Source organism: Bos grunniens, chromosome 5, assembly GCF_055505025.1.
Source record: "Bos grunniens cultivar Pamir isolate PY7600 chromosome 5, Bosgru_T2T1.0, whole genome shotgun sequence".
Classification (NCBI taxonomy): Eukaryota; Metazoa; Chordata; class Mammalia; order Artiodactyla; family Bovidae; genus Bos; species Bos grunniens.
In genome coordinates, this window is record NC_141169.1 from 79,843,076 (window position 1) to 79,862,362 (window position 19,287).

Below are 19,287 nucleotides of genomic sequence, written 5' to 3' on the forward strand. Positions count from 1 at the left end.
ATGTGTATACATTTTTATACCTTAATGTCTCTGAAATCAGATATATATTAAAAATGGGATATATAATTAATGTGATAGTAACTTTTTTCCTTGGAAAAACGTCATTGAGGTGTTTTATATTGTAGGCAGTGGCATCTTGTGGAGGACATAAGGTAACCGATGTCCACAATGAAAGAACTTTTTATCAAGGAAGTTCTGCTGTTATTGGCCTTCCTTTTAAAAAGATGATGATTAGCAACAGTTCCCATTAAAGTTGTACTGAAGGGGGAAACATTTAAAGTTTGTTTAAATTACTTAGAAGAGGCATTTATGTGGAAATTCTTTACCTGAGATAAACCTATAAGTGAACACTGCTATGTGTTTTGATTACATTAAGATGCAGTGATAAGCTAAGTTTCCTGAATCAAGCTGTTGAATTTGAACTTCACTCTTACACATTATGGGTTTATCTTGTAGGTGCCTAAGCCTATGCATCAGCCTGTAGGTTCTTCCTCTACCCTTCCAAAGGATCCAGTATTGAGGAAAGAAAAACTGCAGGATCTGATGACCCAGATTCAAGGAACTTGTAACTTTATGCAAGTATGAGTCATTATTAAGTGAATCTTAAATGCTAGTTATGGGGCTACTAGCTTCTGGTCTGAAGCATTAAATGAAGTCGTTAAGAGCATATATTCTGGTGTTCAGAACGAGTACAAATCTCAGCTCTGCCACTTGCTCACTCTGAGAGTTTAGGCAAGTTACTTAACTTTCTGCCTCAGTTTCTTTTTTGAAAAAAAAAAATGAGGATAATAGTTCCTGTTCCTGTTTGTTGTGAGTAATGAAACGAATTAAACATGTAAGAAGCTTAAAGTGCTCAAATGATATTGCTGCTATAGCTCATTAGTAGTTTCTACTCAGACTGGGAGAACCTGTACTATGCTTGGTATTTGATAGATGCCATTGTGTGTAAATAATCATGACATTTATTGTCCTCAAAGAGTTTATATTCCATTTGTATGAGTTAAGTCAATAGTTAAATGTAAAATTGTGTTATACAAACACATGCAGAATTTCAAAATATTGTGATATTATTGAGCTAGGAAGTAGGCAAATAGAGATTTTTGTGTGTTAATAGTAAAAAGATCTTGCTTTGGAGTTAGACCTACATTTAAATCCACTTCTGCCAATTACCAGTTATATAATCTAACAAACTCCCAACCTTCTACTTTTTTTTTTTTTTAACCTTCTACTTTTTTATTAAGTGAGGGAATTGCTTACTTTTTCAGATTATTTGATGATAAATAAAGAACCTAAAATGATCACTACAAGTGTGTAAGTTAAGTACTCAAAATGTTGGAAATATTTCTGGGATAACCAAGTTAGGCATATGGGAGAAGAGAATGGCTTGTTGTCATGAAAGTGTCTAAGAGCATGAGTTAGTTTAGTGGTTGAAATAAAATAATTAGAACTTCTCATTGGTTATGATAAAAATGAGGGCTCAGTCTATGCTAGGATTAATGTTTATGTTTAAACCTTAAAGTGAGGAGTTTTCCTAACTTGGCCTTAGAATTACTATTAGAATTTTAATACTTGATGGTCTTAAGGTTTGACAGTTACTTTAGATTTACTTTTAATTTCTTCTCCTAAAAGACTTAAGTTATTAACATCTTAGATAGTTATTAGATAAATTCCTATAGCTAATAAGCAGAGGTTTATGACAACATCATAAATAATTTAATGGTAATAGGTTTACCAACAAACGGTGGTCTTTGTTTCCACTCATTATTTAAAATCTTATCTTTAGGAATCTATTCTGGATTTTGACAAACCTTCAAGTGCAATTCCATCGTCACAGCCGCCTTCAGCTACTCCAGGTAGCCCAGTAGGTATGTCCTCATTCTTAAGACTTGTTATACCTACAGCTGTTTGTTCCAGTTGTTTCTTTTATAAATAATTTTTCTCTTGACTTGCTTGACTCCTTTCAACTCTGTACATCTAGTGTTGAGGCTTTTGCATCCTGTGAGTGAAATTATATCAGTGGTATTTAGTGCAGTGCTTAACACTGATTAACACAGGACTGGAAAAGGTCAGTTTTCATTCTAATCCCAAAGAAAGGCAATGCCAAAGAATGCTCAAACTACCACACAATTGCACTCATCTCTCACACTAGTAAAGTAATGCTCAAAATTCTCCAAGCCAGGTTTCAACAGTACGTGAACTGTGAACTTCCAGATGTTCAAGCTGGATTTAGAAAAAGAGGAACCAGAGATCAAATTGCCAACATCCACTGGATCACTGAAAAAGCAAGAGAGTTCCAGAAAAACATCTATTTCTGCTTTATTGACTATGCCAAAGCCTTTGACTGTGTGGATCACCACAAACTGTGGAAAATTCTTAGAGATGGGAATACCAGACCACCTGACCTGCCTCTTGAGAAATCTGTATGCAGGTCAGGAAGCAACAGTTAGAACTGGACATGGAACAACAGACTGGTTCCAAATAGGAAAAGGAGTATGTCAAGGCTGTATATTGTCACCCTGCTTATTTAACTTATATGCAGAGTACATCATGAGAAACACTGGGCTGGATGAAGCACAGGTTGGAATCAATATTGCTGGGAGAAATGTCAGTTACCTCAGATATGCATATGACACCACCATTATGGCAGAAAGCTAAGAAGAACTAAAGAGCCTCTTGATGAAAGTGAAAATGGAGAGTGAAAAAGTTGGCTTAAAGCTCAGCTTTCTGGAAAATTAGATCATGGCATCTGGTCCCATCACTTCATGGCAAATAGATGGGGAAACAATGGAAACAGTGACAGACATTGTTTTTTGGGGCTCCAATATCGCAGATGGTGACTGCAGCCATGAAATTAAAAGACGCTTACTCCTTGGAAGAAAAGTTATGACCAAGCAAAACAGCATATTAAAAAGCAGAGACATTACTTTACCCACAGAGGTCCATCTAGTCAAGGCTATGGTTTTTCCAGTAGTCATGTATGGATGTGAGAGTTGGACTATAAAGAAAGCTGAGCGCAGAAGAATTGATGCTTTTGAACTGTGGTTTTGGAAAAGACTCTTGAGAGTCCCTTGGACTTCAAGGAGATCCAACCAGTCCGTCCAGAGGAAATCAGTCCTGAATATTCATTGAAAGGACTGGTATTGAAGCTGAAACTTCAATACTTTGGCCACATGATGTGAAGAACTGACTCATTGGAAAAGACCCTTTTGCTGGGAAAGATTGAAGGTGGGAGGAGAAGGGGACAACAGAGGATGAGATGGTTGGATGGCATCACCAACTTAGTGGATATGAGTTTGAGTAAACTCTGGGAGTTGATGATGAACAGGGAGGCCTGGTGTGCTGTAGTCCATGGGGTTGCAAAGAGCCGGATACAACTGAGTGACTGAACTAAACTGACCGAACTGATTAACACTGCACCAACACTGGTTAATCTGAATCTGGTCTGACACTTCAGACTTCAGGCTTTTTGTTCTGCATTAGTTTATCTTAGGAGTGGAATGACATGATCAAAGCCATAGTTCAGCTATAGTAAGCAGTATACACCAACCAGAAGACTGGTGCTGTAATTCCTGGGTCGGGTAAGGAGAAGGAAGAGAGAGTAATTAATAAAAGTGAAGACATTAACAAGAACAAATCAAACTGAAACTATGTAATTGAAAAGTATGTTTAATTTACATGATCAAAGAGAAAAAAAATGAAGAGACAGATGACTGCCGCAAGGACTTATTTTGAAACTTGTAATTCATAGTGTATCAGCTAATTACTGCTCATGATAGCTCAGATTTTATCTTCCAGATTACAGCACTGGTTTTTAAAAAGTCACAGTTCTTTTCTTTTAGAAGACTTGAAATGCTGCTTTTGTCCATTTAACCATAAAACATTATTAAATACCACAAATGGAACTAGGATGCTTTTTCTCTATAATCCTCTCTAACTTTTTAAAGCTCTAATAGAAGGGACTTGAGACCCAGTTCTTCTAGCTACTGCTTGGTTTTATAAAATATAAACTTTAGTTTCCATCCAGTTTTTAATGCATAAAGTTTTCTCTTCCCTCAATAGTTTACTGTTGATTTCACTCTCTACAGCATCTACAGAACAGAATCTATCCAATCAAAGTGATTTTCTTCAAGAGCCATTACAGGTAACTTCTCCAGATTCATCTTTCATTTACTTTTCCAGGAGAAAGTCTTGCGTTGGTATGAACGGTCAGACTCACTGATTCTAATATTCCTAACTAAATTATTGAAAATGTTTTAAGGATATCTAGTTTTTTAGATCAAGTAAAATTGGTCCTCAAAAAATTCCCTAATGAACATGGGCAAGTCATCTGTTACAACAAAGAAGGAAATTTTAGTAAGGAAAGAGCAAGCCTGAAGAATTCAGAGGTACTCTGGGAATCTTACTTTGCTGTTTAAGCTACCTAAGTTACTTAGTATATTGGCATAGTAAAGAGTCTAAAGAAAGAAATGAATTTTTCTTAATTCATGGTTAGTCCCTCACCCCACTCCCTGCTTTAGCTAAAGAATTCCACATTATCTGTTCTAACTATTAGATTCTGTATGAGGCTTTCAGTCAGTAAGTTAAGATTTTTTTTTTTTTGATAAACCAGTAGTCTAGTCTAATTGTTCTCACAGGCATGCCTCTGGGGTGGCTGCATCAGAATCATTTGGTCACTTTAATAAAAATACATATAGCTGACCCTTGAACAATATAAGTTTGACCTGCTCAGGTCCTCTTATATGTGTTTTTTTCTCCCACTAAGTCCATACAATACTACATATCTGAGGTTGGTTTAATCTGAAGGTGCGGGACCACAGGTATGGAGGGTCAACTGTAGGGTCTGAGCATCTCTCAATTTTGGTAGCACAGCGAGTCTTGGAACCAGTCCCTGTGGATAACTGAGAGAGGACTATATTGTTAGTTACCACCTTAAACCTGTAAGGTTGGCATTTCCAGGGGTGTTGTCTGTTCATCTATGTTTTTAGTCTGCTCCTTGGGTGAATCTGCACGTTGATTTTTTGGAACCACTGGCCTCCATCATCATGCTTACTCAGAAATACTTAAAACGAACTCTAGCTGGTGTACTTAAAGAGCAATAACTTGGAAGCAAAAACTGCCTTAACTTCTCAATAAATACTAATGTAAAGAATGCTTATCTTCTTTGTTAACCTCTTAACTAAAATTCAAAGTCTCTTAAAGCTTAACTATGAGGTGTGCCAAATTGCCTTAACTTAGTATCTGTGAATTTTTTGGCAGTTAACTTAGTTGTGTTCCCACAACAGCCAATAGCATTTATTTTGGGTGGTTGTCTCATTGTTTTAAAGAGGAGGCCAGAAGCAAGGCCTAGGTTTAAAACACTCCTGTTTTATAATAGTTTGGTCAGATCTAAATTATACCTATTTAAATATATAAAATGCTCTAAAGGATTTCAAAATTTTTTTCATAAGCCCTTTTCCATGAGACTTTTTAAACCTGGTCCCCATCTCCTTCCCAAGAAGCAGCAGCATATCATGATGAACTCTTGGAGAAGATGACTGAAACATAACTGCTCTGTTAGCATTGGGTAACCCATGTATTACTTGGGCTTCTGAGAACTGAATTGAAGCATTTAGATAAAAGGAGTGGATTCACTGACACTTCGGACCTTGTGATTGCTAGAATTTTATGGATTTCTGTTATATTCCAATACCTGTTATGCCATAGAATTCCTTCCTAGCTGCTTTCATAGTTTTTTTTTTATTGGTTACAGTTGTCAGACTTAGTTCCTATATGCCTTCTCCCAATTTTTATTTTATACATATTAGCTTTAATTTTTGTTGGGATATTGGTGCCATTGTGATTTATATAGAGTTTATCCTTTTTATTTATACTTCTTCCTACTCCTTTAAGACACTGAGAGCACTTAGAGTAAAAGATAGTTGTCATGATTCTGGCAGACCCATGCTCAGAGCGTTAATGTACCCTGGGCTCTTTGCCCAGGGAGCTTGCTGTTGAGTGCCTGATGGAAAATCTGGCCCCAGATTTCCAGGGCCAAGAATCTTGATAAATGAGGATGGGATTAGATGTGTAGCTTTGGTGACTAGGCCTGGAAAGGCAGTGTAGCTGGCTGCTTGGATTTGAATCTTAGCTCTACCCCTTAATTTTAGAATGATCTTGGGTAAATTATTTAACTTTCTTTGCTTCTGCCTGATTATGAATAAAATGGGAATAGTTGTACCTATTGCACAGGGTTATTGTTAGGAGTAAATATATTAATATGTATTGAAGTGTTAAGCATAGCAATTGGCACTGCTGAGTGTTCAGTGAGAGTAATGTGTTGGGAAGGTCAGGGCCCATGTAATATAAAGTGAACAAATTGTGCCTTTTACAATTTTTTATATTTTCCTGTGTCTAGGCTGCTTCTTCTCCAGTTACTTGTAGCTCAAATGCTTGCTTGGTTACTACTGATCAGGCTTCTTCAGGATCTGAAACAGAGTTTATGACCTCAGAGACTCCTGAGGTAATAAGAGACCAATTGTCTTAATTTCATTTCTGACTTAAAGAATAGCAGAACCAGCTTAACATGTGAATTACAGGCATGATCAACTTAATGACTGAACATTTATACTTTACTAATGTTTGCTTTTTATTGATGTTGTAGTCCTGGAACTTACACAGGTAACTTTAACTTTATTGTGACTTTACCATATAAATAGACGTAATAGTGTATTAAATAGACTGAAAAGGCAAGTGTATTGCCTTTTCAGGTACAGTAAATTATATCTGAAATGCTAATGTCAGAAGAATGAAAATTTCTAGGTAGGGGTAGGATTAACGATTAGTTCAAGTTTCTCATTATATTTATATTGAAGGACTCCTTAGGAGAAAAATCTTTTATACATATAACTGAAGACTCAATAACTTTATAGTGTTAATATTAGCACTGACTCAGTCAGAATGAGTTCCATTCTCTTTTCAGCTAATTTTGTCAAAGCATTTTGACAGTATTATGTTTGTGCTTTTGATAGTTTTTACTATGTTTGAGCAAATCCTTGAGATAGATATAGCATGATAGGTAGATTTTTAAAATTAATTTAGCAACTCAGGTTTTATTATTATTTCTTGGTTAACTATTATATAAGAATATGTATTCATTATATAAGAAAATAGTTTTTATGATGTTGATTTGGTCTAAATTTAAATTAAGTGTTCGCTACCTAATGAGTCACACCTGTCTGCTTCATTACCTCATTGGGATTGTTTTTTTCCTATCTTTTAAGTATTTGGCTTTATAATCTGTTGTATCAAGGAGTTGCTAATTCCCTTAGTTAAGAGTTATTTACATTAGCTCAGGTTTGGTTTTCTTTTTAAAGGCAGCTGACTAAGGAATCCACTACTAAGACTTTGAAACAGAAAAAAGTTAACACTGACTAAGCAACTCACCCAGGGTTTTTCTTAAACCTAATTCTTCTGTATAAGTTTGGAATAATATTAGATTCTGAACTAGAAAATATTACAGGGTTTGAAAGGGACTAGGTCCTCATAAAAAGTTCAACCCCTCGTCTCTTAGACTGATTAATAGTAAGATTCTCACTTAGTCAGCAAGCTGTGCAAAGCAAATACTAGTGTGCATGCTCAGCAATTGAGATTTGAATTTGTAAGCAAAAGCTATTCTTTTGCATTCCTATGTCCAAATGTCATCCTATAGGACTTGCTGACTTATGCCATCCTGGGGTTTAGTGTAAGTTAACTGCTTGTTGTATGGCAGGTGATTGGCTGATACTGCATTTCTCCTCCCTAGGCAGCAGTTTCCCCAAGCAAGCAACCGTCTTCACTAGCTTCTCCAAATCCTCCCATGTCAAAGGGCTCTGAACAGGGCTTCCAGTCACCTCCAGCAAGTAGTAGTTCAGTAACCATTAACACAGCACCCTTTCAAGCCATGCAGACAGTGAGTATAAAACATGAATGATGATTGCAGTTCATTATTCCATTTAAAAAGCTACTGTTTCTTTAATATTGGGTACTATGTGAAAAAGTTTGCCTTTTCTATTATTCTTATTTGGACTGATAGAATTTGTGTTTGTTCAATGGAAATATTGTTTGTGGAGGGAAGAGTGTTAAATCCAAAGCCTCAATAATTTTGAATGAATATTTTGTCAGGGCATTTACCCTTCTGAAAATTAGTGATAGGCAAAGCTGAGACCACCCATATTAAAGAAATGAAATGTAAGTGGGAAACAATTTTCTATAAATAGCTTAATAATACTAACAATTACTAATATCACAGTTCTGGTATTCCAAGGCATCAATACCCTGAAATACAGGACACATACTTGTGTGTTCTCTTATTGTTGAAACTTTCATTTGATTTCATCTTCATTTATCTCATGCTGGGTTTTGGAGAATTGTTCAAGACTTGTATGGTATTTTGAATTACAATCTACTTCCCTCGTGGCTCAGATGGTAAAGTGTCTGTCTACAATGCAGGAGACCTGGGTTCAATCCCTGGGTCGGGAAGATTCCCTGGAGAAGGAAATGGCAACCCCCTCCAGTACTCTTGCCTAGACAATCCCATGGATGGAGGAGCCTGGTGCAGGCTACTGTCCATGGGGTTGCAAAGAGTCGGACATAACTGAGCAAGTTCACTTTCTTTCTTTCTACAAGTTGTAGTTTAAAACTTCTTAAGATTATATTACAACTAAGTTTGTATATTTATTCTCTAAACTTAGAATAAATATAAAACTTCTTTAGAAGAACGCAAAGTCTTAGCCAATAAGTACTCTTCCTGATGGTGCTTAATGTCCCACTTCACGTCCTTGTGAGTGACAGTAGTGAGATGAGGCCAGTGGAATGGCAGTGGGAAGCAGAAACAAGGCAGGGAGATGGGCTGGTGAATTCAGACACGTGAATTCACTAATCTTCTTACTCCCTGCTTGGCCACCTAGAAAAAGCTCAGTGTCCTTGCTTTCCCTCTATGCCTGTCAATCCATCCTACACAGTTTTTTTTTAGTAAAAAAACAAAAATCCAAGCTACATTGGTTTTATTAAGTTTTTCTTATTCCTAATTAAAAGCAAATATTGTTCCATTATTAAATGAAATTGAATGTCTTTACCTGACACTCAGTAACTTTTGAAGCCTGGTATAACTTGCCAGCCTAGTCCCCTGGACTTGCCCTTTACATTCTTATCACAAATACTTCTTTTGCTCATGCCGGTCTGTCTTCTCTACCTGTTTGGTTCCTATTCAGTAGTACAAACTGGTTCTTATTTGTTCATTTACTCATTTATTCAACAAACAGGTAGTTACAAAGCCAGGCACTGTTCAACAATACCTGGGTTGTAACAATGGAGAATAGATGGGTCTTTGTGCTTAAGAAGCTTATACTTTATTATGGAGGTGGGAAGGCTAGAGAGAAAAATACTCATATATATATTGTATCATATGTGTATTGAGGAAAAATGGAGCAGGATAAGGGGGCTCAAGAATAACAAAAGTGCTTTATTATACTCAGTGACCAGAGTCTGGTCAAATCACTGTCCTGCCACGTGGTAGAAATTCAGTACTGAATTTACAGGTTTTTTTCATTCATCCTCGGTTTCTGAAAAAGTACCCTCTTCCCCTATGAAGTTTTTATTCTCAATAAGCAGCATTATGATAATATAATATCAGGAGAGTTAGTTTTTGAACTTGATTTAACTTCTGTCAGAAATAGGAATTTTTTTTTACTGTAGTAAAATGTGCATAAAATTTACTGTTTTAACCATTTTAAAATGTATAATTCTGTGGCATTAAGTACATCCACAGTGTTGTACAGCCATCACCACTGTTTTTTTCCAGAACTTTTTCATTATCCCCTTCTTCTCCCTAGCCCCTGGTAACTTGTATTCTACTTTGTCTCTATGAGTTTGCCTATTTTTAGGTACCTCATATAAGTGGACTCATGATATTTGTCCTTTTTCTACCTGGTTTATTTCAGTTAGCATAGTATTTTCAAGGTTCATCCATCCCTGTTGTAGCATGGATCAGAATTTCATTCTTTTTTATGGTGAAATAACATTCCATTGTATGCATATATCACATTCTGTTTACCCTTCATCTGCTGATGGACACTTGGCTGTTTCCACCTTTTAGCTCTTATGAATAATACTGTGCACATAGGTGTGCACATCTCTCTTTGAATCTCTGCTTTCAGCTCTTTGGGTGTATGCCTAGAAGGGGAGTTGCCGGATCATACGCTAATTCTACATTTAGCTCTTTGAAGAACCACCATACTGTTCTCTACAGTCGGCTGTACCACTTGACGTTCCTATCAGCGTTGCATGAGGATTGTAATTTTACCCCACCCTCAGTTATACTTAGATTTTCTGTTTTTTTGTTTTGTTTGTGTTTAAGTAATAGTTGTCCTAACGGGTATGAAGTGGTATCTCATTGTGGTTTTGATTTATTTTTTTGTCTAGCGGCTAATGATGTTGGGCATCTTTTCATGTGCTTATTGGCCATTTATTGTCTTTGAAGAAATGTCTGTTCAAGTCCTTCGCTCATCAGACAGAAGTTTTTGAATGTTGCAGAGTTTTGCCGAATGTCATCCCTCATTATTTTCTATGAAACTTTGCAAGTGACTCAGTGTACTCTGTCTTTTAAGGTATTTAATGTTAATGCACCTCTGCCTCCACGGAAAGAACAAGAAATAAAAGAATCCCCTTATTCACCTGGCTACAATCAAAGTTTTACTACAGCAAGTACACAAACACCACCCCAGTGCCAACTGCCAGCTATACATGTAGAACAGACTGTCCTTTCTCAAGACACTGGTAAGATCTTTGTGTATATTTTGAAGACTTAGATGAGAGCTAATTAAATGGAAAGCAAGTCTGTAGTGACATTTGAGCAGTTCTTTCCTGACTAGTAAGCATTATCTTTTCTCCTGTTCAAGTGCTGAGAAATGCTTAATGCCTTGTCATTTCTTTAGTTAAGTTCACCTGTTACTTTTAACGTTTGTAGAGGTAGGACTTCGATGGCTGATTTAACCTTGGAGTAGGCTTTTTAAAAATCTGATTGCTTTGATTACCATCAGCAGTGGTAGAGGTGCATAAGACACTATCCAGCTGCTTTTATGAAGGCTTTGAAATGATTGTTAACTCTGTGTTATCACAGAGAGATGGCTATCTGACCATTTCTCTTTTCTTCTCTCTTGAAATAGAGCATTGATTAATGTGAAGATACATATTTAACTTATTATGCTTATTCCACTCTTTGCTTAGAGATGGGAGGCCCTTTTGGTCTTTCATGCTATTATAATAGGTACATGAAAGAGTAGGCAACTTTGTAGTCATTTCCCAATCATAAGAACCATTTGTAGATTTTTAATGTTGGTATTTCAGACCCCTGTTGGGTTTTCTAAAACTTAAGCCTAAGCAAACAAATTGAGCATTCTGAGTACTTGGTTAATTGCAAGGGGTGGTGAATGTAAATCCCTGGACCTAGCCACAGATACCTCCTTCTTTTCTCAAAACCTGTGCTGTGAAAACATAGGACGGGCGATGTACATAAAGGATATTGTTTGTCATATGCCTTTTCAATTAAAGTATTAATAAAAGTTCACTTTCTTTTTCTCCATGAGGTGAAATATTTAGCCTTTATTTTTCCTTTGTGGTAAAAATATACATAACATAAAATTCATCATTTTACACATTTTTTAAGTGTATAGGTTTTATGGCATTAAACAATCCAAGTTGTTGTGTGGCCCACACCACCATTCATCTCTAGAAATTTTTCATCTTCTCTATTTAACATAACTCCCCATTTCCCTTTCCTTCCAGCCCCTGGCAGCCAGCATTCTACTCTATGAATTTGCTCTAAGTACTTATCTTATATAAATGGAATCATACAATATCTGTTCTTTTGTAACTGACCTATTCCATTTACCATAATGTCTTCAAGATTTATCCATGTTATATTGTAGAGTGTGTCAGAATTTTCTTTCTAGGGCTGAACAATATTTTATTACTTAAACATCTCTATATATACACATGCCATATCTATGGCACCTATTTTTTTTTTAAAAGGGAGAAAGTTGTATTAAAGGTTTGCTCTACACTGACTTCTAAGTGTAAAGAATATTAAATTTTTATTACCGTTTAACTCTTGGACTCTAAAACTGTTTCCTTAAGCAGCAAGTTTTCCCGATGGAACTATTCAAGTAAGCAATGGTAGCCTTGCCTTTTACCCAGCACAGACGAATGTATTTCCCAGACCCTCTCAACCATTTGTCAATAGCCGGGGATCTGTTAGAGGATGTACTCGTGGTGGGAGATTACTAACCAATTCGTATCGGTCCCCTGGTGGTTATAAAGGTATGCTCTGAATAAAATTTAATTATACTGAATTATTTTGTCTATATATTTACTTGACTCAAGCTGTTTTTACTTTACCTTGTTCCTTTTTGTTGTTTCTGTTTATAATGTAGTAGAGAATTCCCTATTTCTGCAAAATAGATTATTTCTAATATATCTTTTGTCTATAACAGAGGAACTTTTTGTATGAAAAACAGATTGATCCTGTGACTTACTGAAGTAAAAGGTTGAACATTTTGTTTTTTCCAGGAATTACTTTTGGTTTTCATATTTGAATAATTTCTTTCTTTTGTTAATGGACCTGGCTGGCTCAAAACATGTTATAGTTAAGACAATGCCCATTTCCTAGTTTTTTTGTCAGAGTATACCACAGATGATAACTTTGAGAGTATAATAGTGATACTCTTTTAAGTTAGATATGGTTCCAAATATTCTAGTCACTACATGATATTGGCAAAAGTATGCTAGACCAAGGCTTTAACCACCATCCTTTCCCAACCCCATCTGTATCCCAGCAATAGTAAAATTCTACAGTTGGCTTATTTGAAGTCTGTGGTATTTTTATAAATGTGTGTTTTATTGTGGAAATAAAGAGTTTTCTTAAGGCATAAATCTAGTGATGGCTTTATAAGATCAGTTTAACTTTTTAAGTGGTATAGAACAGACTATTTAAATTAGTGTAATTTTGCCCATAATTTTAATGTAAGTTGTTTATTTACTAGGTTTTGATAATTATAGAGGACCTCCTTCAATTTCCAATGGAAATTATAGCCAGCTACAGTTCCAAGCTAGAGAGTATCCTGGAACACCTTATTCCCAAAGGGTAAGAATAATTGTCATAATTGAACAATTGATGTGAAGTACAGTTGATGTGAAGCTAGTGATTAACCTATAGCAGAGTCTTTTACTACTATGGAGAGTTGAGTTGGGAGCTTTTCTAATAACCCAAGTAGGATACATGACAACTGCCTGTTACATGGAACTTAGGAGGTCTTAAGTGTATTAGTTGCTGAGTCGTGTCTGACTCTTTGCAACCCCATGGACTATAGCCTGCCAGGCTCCTCCATCCATGGGATTCTCCAGGCAAGATCTCCACTATCCAAGAGTGGATAGTCATTTCTTCCTCCAGGGGATCTTCCTGACGCAGGGATCGAACCTGGGCCTTCTCCATTGCAGGCAGATTGTTTACCGTGTGAGCCACTAGGGAAGCACAGGAAGTGTTACGGTCTTGATTAAATTTGCATTAACTCATTTACTTCACCACTCTATAAGGGAAACTGGAGTTCAGAAACAAGTAACTTGTATAAGGACATTCAGCAAATAAATGGTAGAAATTATATGCAAGTTTAACTCCATAGCCCATAGGCTTTACTATATTGCCTACATTTTAGCTTTTCTAGATAATCAAGTATAAGAAAGTCTTTTTGTTAAAAGTTTAATTTTTTGGTTAATTCTTTATTTGAATAGTTCAGATATTCTTCACTGTATGTGGTAAAAGATTGATAGGAAGATGTTAGACTTTCCACTTTAACAGTCCTTGGAAACTCCTTATCTCTGATCATACCTGGATATGAATTTATACTACATTAGCATTTTAAGTTTTGAAGCTTTACAAGCCTTCAGTTATATATGTGGCATTTTACTGAGTTCTGTTGTTAATATACAAAGGATCTATACTTGAAGCGCTTACAGTTACATGAGGTAAGATAGATGTCTGTACAGAGGCAGTATTGAAGAACACACTTTGGAGAACACACCATGTCACCTGAATGACTTGAGTTTGACCCCGGATCTCACCACTCCCCTCATTGTGTGACCTTTGACATGTTATATAAACTTTTTGAGCTCTAGTTCCTTAATCTTTTTTTTTTTTTTTTTTTAAGTCACTCAGTCGTGTCTGACTCTTTGTGACCCCCATGGACTGTAGCCTACCAGGCTTCTCCATCTATGGGATTTTCCAGGCAAGAGTACTGGAGTGGGTTGCCATTTCCTTCTCCATAGTTCCTTATCTTTTAGATGGAGACTCATCAGTTTGAGTTACTTATATCTGAAGTGTTGAGGATTACTCTGAGAGAGTCTTAGGATTAAATGAAGTGATGGACATAAGTGCTTTGTATGAAAATGCCAGGCATGTATCAAGGATTCAAATACTGTTATTACTTGATTGTCAATACTGTGTGTGAAGAGAATATGTTGACTAAAACAAACTTCAATAATAGCACATGTGTTCTCAGTACCAGTATTCTAGTATTTTTTGGTGCTGTTTTCGCTTTCTTATTGAGGAAACATAAGATATCAATGATAGTAGTGTTCTTGGGAAGAGGATGAGGAGTTTGGGGTAGGAATATTATTTTTATTATGTATTTTCTTGTCCTATTGAAACTTTTTATTACACGTTAATAATTAATGACACCGTTAATTATTCTTTTCATGACTTGTACGGGGGGCTTTTATCATACTTGGGAGTCAGTTTGAAATGTTGTCTTTTGGACATTTTTTGGTAAGGATTCCAGGAAATAATATGTTCATGTGTTATAATTCTTACCAATTTCCCTGTCAAAACAAAACCCTTAACACAGTTAATAGTTGTCATCACCCTTTGGTTTATAAATAGAGAGACTGAATTAGTCTGTATTTTTGCTTTATTATGTCCTTTTGTATTGAGATGAGGCACAGAGGACCAGGCCATATTTCTGAATTTCCCTCATAACCTAGTATTGTGTCTTTTATGTAGTGTTATCTAAATTCTTTCCTGTTTTTGCAAGTGTTAACATATCTAACCTGTCAGGTTAATTAACAGATGAAGATATATGTTACTATGACCCTTATTTTGTTTTTCTTGGTGTCATCTGAGCCCCTTTGGTTGGTTGTTGGAGAAGGCCAGATCAAAAGCTCAGAGGACTTAGTCTTACAGATTTATTTGCTAGTAACTATTTTGCATTTTTTTGTGCTGAGGTAAATACTATGTGTTCATTTTAGGATAATTTCCAGCAGTGTTACAAGCGAGGAGGGACATCTGCTGGTCCTCGGGCAAATTCGAGAGGTAAGGATAATTAACTGAGGAATTTATTTACCCAAAACGTACCTCTAGATCTTTCTTTATTCTCTGTCAAGTTCTCCCCAAAGTATGTTGTTTTCAACATTTATCTTTTGAGGTTTTTGGTTTGCTTAAATGCAGTTCTGTAGACCCAGGGGAGATATACTGGACTACTAGAAAGGCTGTGGAGATCATTTGTCACTCTTAAGTGTATGTGGGTGTTGTGTATTTTTTAAATTTGCTTGGCACCAGAGCATAATTTAACCTTAGGTGCATATTCACTATACCAACTTGGTATAGTTTTGGGTGCTGTTTCAGGATGGTGGTTGTGGAATAATGGGCACTCCTAGATACTCTAGTGCCCCTTAGTACATTGACAGATAGGAATAAACAGTGGTTAAGACGCCATGACTTGAATAAAAGCAAAATACTGTAATACTTCTTAAAATGTGAAGGTACAATTAAAAGACTCAGTGTAACTGAGAAAATCAAGAATGAAGATTAACTTTGTCACAAGAAAAAAGAAGCTTTTTCTTTTAAGAAAGTAGTCACTATTCACATTATCTTTACCTTCTATCTGAGCAGTGTTTTTGTATACTACTGAAAACATTAAAATTTTATGAAATCACATTAACTTAGAAATAAAGATAAGCATTTATTATGGAACTTAGTACCATAACAAAATGTTTGAATGTCTAGTTCCAAAAGTTGCTTCTTTTATGTAATCTCAGTTTTCTTGAGTCCTTCTCTGTTAAATAACTTGGAGATTTATCACTGAGGAATTAATAACTCAGAAATATGGGCGAAAGATAAAGAATAGACTGTTCATTCACATCTGGGTTTTACACTTTGCCCGCTGTAACTAGTGTTAAGTTATCTAACTTTTGGGGGGCCTCATTTTCTTAATATTAAAAAATAAAGCTACTGGACAAAATCATCTAGGTCCTTTCTGGCTTTAGAATAGTACTATACAAACCTATTGTCAGAGAAATCTAGAAAAGTATACTGTAGCTCTACTTTATTGCTTTTTAAAAAACTTACTATAAAATGCATTTTTATCTGTGTTTCAGTAGCCGACTAATGTTAAATATTGTGTTCAAAGCTAACTGCTTCATTATGAGAAACTCACTGTTGCTAATAAAACAGCAGGGTGGAGTGATTCTTCTCAGGTGAGCAGCCCAGAAAGAGACAACGAAACCTTTAACAGTGGTGACTCTGGACAAGGAGACTCCCGTAGCATGACCCCTGTGGATGTGCCAGTGACAAACCCAGCAGCCACCATACTGCCAGTACACGTGTACCCCCTGCCTCAGCAGATGCGCGTTGCCTTCTCAGCAGCCAGAACCTCTAATCTCGCCCCTGGGACTTTAGACCAACCTATTGTGTTTGATCTTCTTCTGAACAACTTGGGAGAAACTTTTGATCTTCAGCTTGGTAGATTTAATTGCCCAGTGAATGGCACTTATGTTTTCATTTTTCATATGCTAAAGCTGGCAGTGAATGTGCCACTGTATGTCAACCTCATGAAGAATGAAGAGGTCTTGGTATCTGCCTATGCCAATGATGGTGCTCCAGACCACGAAACTGCTAGCAATCACGCAATTCTTCAGCTCTTCCAGGGAGACCAGATATGGTTACGTTTGCACAGAGGAGCAATTTATGGAAGTAGCTGGAAATATTCTACATTTTCAGGCTATCTGCTTTACCAAGATTGAAAGTCAGTACAGAATCGACAGTGAAAGGATATGGTGTTCTAATTAGTGGGAATAAGGAAAAGTAGTTCTTGCCCTTGTGACTGATTGGTTAAGGAAAATGTTTTCATTCCCAGAAGGAGGAGGAGATCCTTACTTTTTGTTTTCCTCCTCATGGTGAAAAATTTCAAGCTGAATGACAATTAGCACTAATCTGGCACTTTATAAATTGTGATGTAGCCTCGCTAGTCAAGCTGTGAATGTATATTGTTTGCACTTAATCCTTAACTGTATTAATGTTCAGCTTACTAAACTAACTGCCTCACGTTCAGGCAAATTATAATGCCTTGTTGTGCCTCAATAAAAAAGTTACCTGCATCTTCAGTGTTCTTATTTGATTAAACATTTAGTTAAGAGGTAAGATGTTTAGTTTTTAGTGTTCATCACTGATAACTCTTGGATGGGAATCTTCATGGGTTCATACTGTTTATTTTATTTATTTATTCTTTTTTTTTTTTTTTTACTTTACAATATTGTATTGGTTTTGCCATACATCAACATGCATCCGCCACAGGTGTACAAGTGTTCTCAATCCCAATCATACTGTTTATTTTAAAATAAGCCTTTTATTTATGAGAGCTCCTTTGAGTTACTTTTCTGTTGTTATACATATCATTCATCAAAGTATTTCATCTGTTTTCCACTGCCTAAATCACATATTCTCCTTGAAGTTATTTTGTAGTAGAGTGTGTTATCCTTTATTTAGCTGTCTTCAAGTTCCTACCATATGAATACAAAATAGAGCAGGAGATACATAGATAATACTACTGGTCCACTGTCAATAAGGCTTATGCTTTTTTGTGGATTCTTAATTTGAGTAGGTAAAATATTTAGTCATCAAAAAGCACACATCGGTCTGTGGTCAGGCAGTGCTGTGTTGGAGTGCTGCTTTTGCCACTTAGTAACTGATCTTGGGCAAGTTATACATCTTAAGATTTTTTAAAAGACCATTTCCCAAGATGTAAAATGGGCATGATAGATCAGCCTCATAGGGCAGTTGTGAAGTTCAGCTAAACAGTTTAATGCGTCTAAAAGACTTAACACAATAACTGGCACTTAAGCATTTAATAAATGTTAGGTGCTGTAATTGTGTTTTTGTCATTCTGAAAGCTTTCAGGTTCTGCGTGTGTATATACTGTCTTGCATGCAGTATAGCCAGAGTTCAATGTCCATCTGGGCATACGTCACCACAGATCTTGATTTGTTTGTAAATGCTTCTCACTAATAGGAACTTGATAATGTTTCTCAGTGACTTTAAAGAATAGTTTTTTAAAATAAACATTTTGATTGCGCATATGCTAGGGTTTATTAAGGGTCAGAGAAATGGCATTCTTACTTTGCAACCAAGCAAGTCACTTGCTGAGGTAGAAAGTTCTTGTTCTGATCCTTCACTCACTCTGTTGTTAAATAATCTCAGGAAGATGGTGTAAGAGCATTAAATCATTATGGTTAATATTTTTGAGCTAGGTGTGGTGTTAAATGTTAGTATAGTGCTCTCAAGATAGAGGATGTAATGTGATTCACTATTTAACAGAACTTTTCAACACATGATGTACTTTGTGAGTTAAAGATATCAGTATTCCAGTTAGTTCATGGCTTTTATGTCCAGAGCACAAACTGAAAAGCATACAGGGAAGCCCAAGAATACTGGAGTGGGTAGTCTATTCCTTCTCCAGTGAATCTTCCCAACCCAGGAATTGAACTGAGGTCTTCTGCATTGCAAGCGGATTCTTTACCAACTGAGCTATGAGGGAAGCCCCTGTATAGGAAAGCAGAAATACGATTAAATGATTGAGTGGAAAACTTGATGTTTAATAACAGTTGATCAAGTTCAGTGAGGCCTTTCTCAGTCCTTTTTAGCCACTATTTTCTGCTGCATTAGGGTCTTCAGTTTAGTTTTTTATCTAGCACCCAATCAATGTTTATTTAAAATATTGTGAATGACTTTATATTTTTTAAGATAAGTGTCCAACAAGAAGAGATTCATTACCTAGGATATCCCCTCATGAAACTCATGTTTTAGGAGAGTATTTTAAATGAAATACTATTTTTCTAAGTATAAAGATAATGAACTAGAAAATTAATAATTCTTAGACTTAAGGAATGGATGAACAAGATCTTTCATTCTGAAGCACTATAACTTTTGAAGATACAGTTCTTCTGGAA

General features: G+C 36.0%; 1 protein-coding gene across 50 annotated transcripts in view; it reads left to right on the top strand.

Annotated features, from left to right (window-relative positions):
* The window catches only part of CAPRIN2 (caprin family member 2), a 42,645-nt gene extending 25,206 nt beyond the window's left edge, over nucleotides 1-17,439 (top strand). For 2 of the 50 annotated variants that reach the window (XM_086401480.1, XM_086401479.1), the window contains exons 10-19: nucleotides 457-579; nucleotides 1,784-1,865; nucleotides 4,086-4,141; nucleotides 6,395-6,499; nucleotides 7,781-7,927; nucleotides 10,623-10,791; nucleotides 12,151-12,333; nucleotides 13,056-13,156; nucleotides 15,313-15,376; nucleotides 16,517-17,439. In XM_086401480.1, coding sequence (XP_086257606.1) covers nucleotides 457-579; nucleotides 1,784-1,865; nucleotides 4,086-4,141; nucleotides 6,395-6,499; nucleotides 7,781-7,927; nucleotides 10,623-10,791; nucleotides 12,151-12,333; nucleotides 13,056-13,156; nucleotides 15,313-15,376; nucleotides 16,517-17,085 — 1,599 coding nt within the window. In that variant the 3' untranslated portion in view covers nucleotides 17,086-17,439. Of the gene's footprint in view, nucleotides 1-456; nucleotides 580-1,783; nucleotides 1,866-4,085; nucleotides 4,142-6,394; nucleotides 6,500-7,780; nucleotides 7,928-10,622; nucleotides 10,792-12,150; nucleotides 12,334-13,055; nucleotides 13,157-15,312; nucleotides 15,377-16,472 lie in introns of all 50 variants that reach the window. The other 48 variants (XM_086401482.1, XM_086401481.1, XM_086401484.1 and 45 more) reach the window with 31 other exon arrangements.
* Nucleotides 17,440-19,287: the final 1,848 nt, after the last annotated feature.